The 5,624-nt window shown below is 54.2% G+C and overlaps 1 protein-coding gene across 1 annotated transcript in view; it reads left to right on the plus strand.

Moving 5' to 3' along the window:
* The first annotated feature begins 4,940 nt into the window (after positions 1–4,940).
* The window catches only part of TNFSF9 (TNF superfamily member 9), a 3,849-nt gene continuing 3,165 nt past the window's right edge, over positions 4,941–5,624 (plus strand). Inside the window, exon 1 of the mRNA XM_040461729.1 lies at positions 4,941–4,969. Coding sequence (XP_040317663.1) covers positions 4,941–4,969 — 29 coding nt within the window. The remainder of the gene's footprint in view (positions 4,970–5,624) is intronic.

Here is a 5,624-nt window from a genome sequence, read left to right on the forward strand (position 1 = left end):
TGTGTGTGTGTGTGTGTGTGTGTGTGTGTGTGTGTGTGTGTGTGTGTCTTGTTTTGTGTGATTGTGTATGACTTGAATGGAGGTGTCTGTGGTACCCCTTTGTCTATCTGCTTTGTGGCTGCCTCCCTGAGCAAGTTGGAGAGTCCCTTCCAGGTGGTGGCCCTCCTGGGACTTCCTTCCTGGGGCAGTTGGGCTTGCTTCCCAGCAGAATGATCTGGCTTCTCATGCCAGGCCCCTCTGAGGGGTCCTGGGGGCTGGCCCTGGTCTGCCTGGGCCTTCCCCATCCCTGTGTCCTTCTACTGCCCTTAGCAGGGAAACACCATTTCCTGCCCTTGATGTCATTGGTGCTAAATTTTCCCTTCTTCAGCTCGGGCTACTGGTTTCTTTCTACGTGTGTGCACACCTGACCACAATTCCGTGCTTAACATAAAAACAAAACAAAACAAAACAAAGCAAAACAGTAGCACATGGAAAATGCAGGTGGGCGAAAGCATATACAGTGAGAGAGCCACATTTGCTCACCGCAGATTCCTCTGTTGTTTTTTTTTTTTTTAATATATATATACCTTCTAGAAATGTGCTGTGCAAATATATCTCTGCTCTAAAGCAAAACACGTATTTCAGTACAAGGCATCCTGCAGCTTACTTAGTTTTCCTAGCCCCTGGACATCTCTCTCGAGCCCCAAGGAGGTGACTCAACCTCGTGCACAGCTTGATTACCAAATTGATTCTATGAAGAGTAATCTGTCCAGTTCTTTTTCAGCGGCTGCTTTGGCCGTTTGCAATCGCAACACTTTTGCAACAGACATTCCTGCCTGTCTGCCTCTCTGTTCAGATGTCCACACTAGGTTTTCGACCCTGGTGGTATGTTCACGAGGAGAACCAGGCTGTCAGCCCCACTGGTAGCAATGACGGCTAACTGCTTGGAGCACCTTATATGCCAGGCCGGGCACTGGTCTGGCTCCCAGTCCTGGACAATAATCTTATGAGGTGGTCACTGGTGGTAGCCACACTTCCCAGATGGGAAAACCGAGGCACAGAGAGGGGAAGGAATTTGCTCAAGATCATGCAACTAGCAAGAGGCAGAGCTGGGCTCATGAAGCTGAGCAGTTTGGATCGTGTGCTAGTGCTGTTTCTCAAGCAGGGACATAGCTGTGCATATACGGGGACCCCCTTCCCCCCCACACCCTTTCCTCATTCCTAAGTGTGCAACGTCACATTGGAAACACATGATTCTGGAGTAGCTGCTCATGCACTCCAACTCCACAGAGCTGAATTGCTTTGCACGACCATGCCTTGTAGTGCTGACACAACACCACAGGTACACACGCTCACGTATGGGGCCCTATGTTTTTCCGTCCTATCTAGGGCTACGGAGACCCGAACCTAGCTTTTCCAGAGACTTGGCTAACTTGTATAACACAAGTCCCCCTTCTGTGTCTCTTTCCTCCTTCTACACATGTTAACATTGCCGTGGCTCAAGACCAACCCCCTTTGATTTGATTCTTCCCTTTTTTCTCCTTCTTGTTTACCACACCCCCCCCCCCCCATTTGCTTGCTCTCTCCCTCCTGTTCTTGCTCAGCGGACATCACTACACTTTGCCTCTGCCCTAGGGGAGACAGAGGATCCAGGCCAGCTAGAAGTTGACACAGGCTGGGGGGAGGGCCACCTGCAGGGGCTGGGGAGCAGTGTAGAACCCAGAGATCAGGAACTGAATTTTGCTAAGAAAAATCAATGCATACCTCCTGGGGAGGTACCTGTTCACTGGGCTTCCTAGGGGGAAGGCATGGTACTCCTCCCTCCAACTACTTCCTGCCCCGCGCCCCCCCCCCCCTTAAACGCTGTGATGATAAGGGTGAGGAGTCAGGTCCTACCCCTAAACGCAAGGAAAACCGGGCCCACGCTCGCCTTGGGGAGACAGCTGAACGCAGAGGTGCTACTCTAGTGAACGTGGGATGCCAGCAGGGTGATGATGAGAGCCTCACGGTGGGCAGGGCTGCCTGGCTCAGATGTCCCGACCACAGCAGCGCGTCATGGCACTCCCTGGCTGTGGCCTGATCCTTCCCCGATCTGCTGGGCTTTGTTTCCTCTCCTTGGGGGGTAGTGTATAGGACTCTTCCAAGTCCCTTGGTGCAGGGAGGAGTTCAGAACAGTCATCGTGAGTCACTGAGGCTCATCGACTTCAATGTTTTGTTGGAGTCTTGGTTTCTGCATCTACATATCGGGGCTGACGTTGTACTGGGGCTGTTAAGAGATTCAGTGGTCATATATGCCAGCCCGCCTTTATTGAGCATTTACTCTGTGCCTGGTACTGCTCACGGCAAGCTCTCAACCAGCCTTTGAGACGTACTTTTATTCCCTTCAACATATAGGAAAAATGAGGCTCAGGGAGGTGAAGCAGGCTGCCTGAGATCACACAGCAAGAACTTTGAGAGCTGAAATTCCAAACTCAAGAGCAGAGATGGCAACTTTTTTTTTTTTTTTTTCCTGAAATGGACCAGAGAGAGTAAATATCTTGGGCTTTGTGGGCCAGTCTCTGTCGCAACTGCTCAGCTCTGCTGTAGTATTGGAAATATGGTCATAGGCAACCCTCAAATGAATGGGCGTGGCCACGTGCCAACAGAACTTTATTTGCGGACACTCACATTTGACTTTCATGTAATTTGCACATATGCCATGAAATAATTCTTCTTTTGAGTTTCCCCGGCCACTCAAAACCGGAAAAAAATGGAACGAAAATTTTGTAGCTCGTGGACTGTGGTTTCTTGACCTCTAGAGCCTGTGTGGGTAACTGTCATGCTGGACTTCACTCGTTCATTCATTCATTCATTCATTCATTCAATGAATATTACGGAGGCTGGCCATTTTCTGGGCACTGGAGGGAGAAGGGTCACAAAGCAGATGAAATGCTTCTCTTCAGGAGATAACAATTTTGTAGGCAAAACCAGCAAGGAAATAAAGAAATAAGAATATTTCAGATGGTGGAAATGCTCTCAAGGAAACTCAGCAGGGGCAGTGTCACCCGGGACCCCAGGGGGGGACACTTTCATGCAGGTCATCGGAGAAGGTGATGCTTGTGGTCCCCCAAATACCATTGTTGTCAGCGGAGGCAATCCTTGGCTGTGGGCCTACTGTGGGGGTAGGACTTAATAATAAACAGACTGGCCCAAGGGGCCCCCGGTGGCTCAGTTGGTTGAGCTTCTGACTCTTGATTTCGGCCCAGGTCTTGTTCTCACTACATGGGGCTCTGTGCTGACGATGTGGAACCTGCTTGGGATTCTCTCTCTCCCTCCCCCACTCGTGTGCCCTCTCTCAAAATAAAGAAAAAACATTAAAAAAATCTTTTGGTTTTTATTTATTTTGAGAGAGAGAGAGAGAGAGAGAGAGAGAAAGAGAGGCTGTGAATGGGGAAGGGGCAGAGAGAGAGAGAGAGAGGGACACAGAATCCGGAGCAGGCTCCAGGCTCTGAGCTGTCAGCACAGAGCCCGATGCAGGGCTTGAACCCAGGAGCCGTGAGATCATGACCTGAGCCGAAGACAGATGCTCAACCGACTGAGCCACCCAGGCGCCCCAACATTTAAAAAAAAAACCTTAAAAAACGAAACAAAACCAGACTGGCCCATGGCCTGTGAGCTTCTTGGCTGAGTGATGCCATCAGAAGAGGGCCCTTTGGCCTCAGTATCTGTGTATCTTCCTTCCTGGTTGGTCAGGTTCCTAGGAGATGGGCCTTTTACTGTCGCATCTTCCCAGTCCTGGGTGCTGAGTGGGGGTGGTGAGGGCTGCGGTGGGGACATTTCAGCTCCTGCATTCAGGGGCACCGGTGCACTTAACGCTCTGGTGTCCAGGGTGACTCTTGGACCTTAGCTGCCACCCACCGCACTCTCTTTGGGAGCCCTGGGGGGTGGGGTGGCCACCAACCACCGTGCCTTGGGGGATGGTGATGGCGGCATTGTGCCAGAGAGATCATCTTGGCTCCCCAGCCTGCTGGCTGACAATTTTGGCTTAGTTTTCAAAAACAACTGCTCTAGCTGTGACCGCGCTGGGGTTTCGGGAAAAAGCACAGTGTACCCGGTGCTGGGCTCATCATCTCTGCCCAGAGTGTCGCTGGAACGGAAAGTGAGCGTCAAGAAGGTGTCCCCTGCCTGCCGGTCTGGGGGAAGAACATTCAGGTGGCAAGTGCCCGGCGCAATGCAGTGGCCTGGAGGGCTCATCCCCACCGAGACTCCTCAGAGACTCCAGAGTTTATGCTCCCAGAGCGTCAGCAGGTCTAGCTTGTGGTGCTAGAATTTGCATAACTAACAAATCCCCAGGTGCTGCTGCTGCTGCTGCTGGTTCGGGTATCACACCTTATAAACCACTCACACCGGAAGCACTTAGCACCTGTGCACCAACAACGGCCAGTGTCATCATTGTTTTCGTCCCCTAATTCCCCAGGGAGGCCCAATACAACAGGATAGAACGCAGGGGCGTGCCATCCTATACTTAACTCAGTTGAACCAACATAACCCCCCTTCCCACCCCCTGCATTTCCTGGCTGCCCAAGCAGGGCCGAGATCAGGTGTCCTGCGGGCCCTCCCAGTTTCCACAGGGAAAGTGAGGCCTGCAGAGAGGGTCAGAGGATTGGCGTGGCCACCCGGCCGGGGCCGGGCAGAGCAGGGCTTTTGTAGGGGCTCAGGACTTTTCCAGGGCCGCCGGTCTCGTAACGAACGGTGGCTTCCTCTTTTGGGGCGAGTTTTGGCCCCTGCTCCGCTCCTCCTCCCGCCTCCGCCTCCGCCTCTACCAGGGACAGCGAATGGGAAATTTGAGTTTCCTCTGCTTTAGCCAGGGCTGGCTCTTCCCGACAAGGGGGATTTCTCTACCTGGACTCTCCAGCCTTCTGCCTGTGGGGTCCAGAGGGGGCCCCTGCCGGGAAGCGCCCAGGTGGGTGGGTGGGGGCAAGATGGGGAAGGCCCAAGGCTCCCCGGGAAGGTGAGGGAGGGTTGGGGGGGGGGGAGGGCTGAAGGGGGCTGAGGCCTGGCTGTCCTCTGACCCCTCCGCAGATATGCTGGATTTAGGGGAGCGCTGCGGGGCGGGGGGGCTAGGGAGTGGCAAGAAGGAAGGGAAAGAGACAGAGACTGAGAAACAGAAAAACCAGAGAGGCAGAGGCCTAGAGAGACAGGGGGAGTCGCGGGGACACAGAAGCAGACGCACGGAAATAATGAGGCCGAGAGACGGAAAGATCCCGCGCGACCTCCTACGGAGACAGTGGTCAGATAAAGAGCGAGCGAGCGAGCGAGCGAGGCACAGGGAAAAGAGGCGGTGCAGAGGTACAAAGAGACACCCAGAGAGACAGAGAGGCGGACGGAGATCGCCGGGAGGCACGGGAGACAAGTGGGGACGAAGAGGAAACGGTGGGCTGGCCCTCGGAGGGCGAGAAAGGAGAAGGAGAGTGGAGATTCAGAGAAGAGAAAGTTAGGGAAACTTCGCACGGAAGGCCGAGCGGGGCGGGACGCCGGGATCCCCGCCCGCCCCGCCCCGGAAAACGCGGCTTCCGCAGGGTCGCTATAAAGCGCGGCGCCCCGGGCCCGGCCGCAGCCGCTCGCCGCCGGCCATGTGCCCCCGCGCCGACGCCGTCCCGGACCCC

This window comes from Herpailurus yagouaroundi, unplaced genomic scaffold, assembly GCF_014898765.1.
Source record: "Herpailurus yagouaroundi ecotype Mexico unplaced genomic scaffold, PumYag 295, whole genome shotgun sequence".
NCBI classification, from domain to species: domain Eukaryota; kingdom Metazoa; phylum Chordata; class Mammalia; order Carnivora; family Felidae; genus Herpailurus; species Herpailurus yagouaroundi.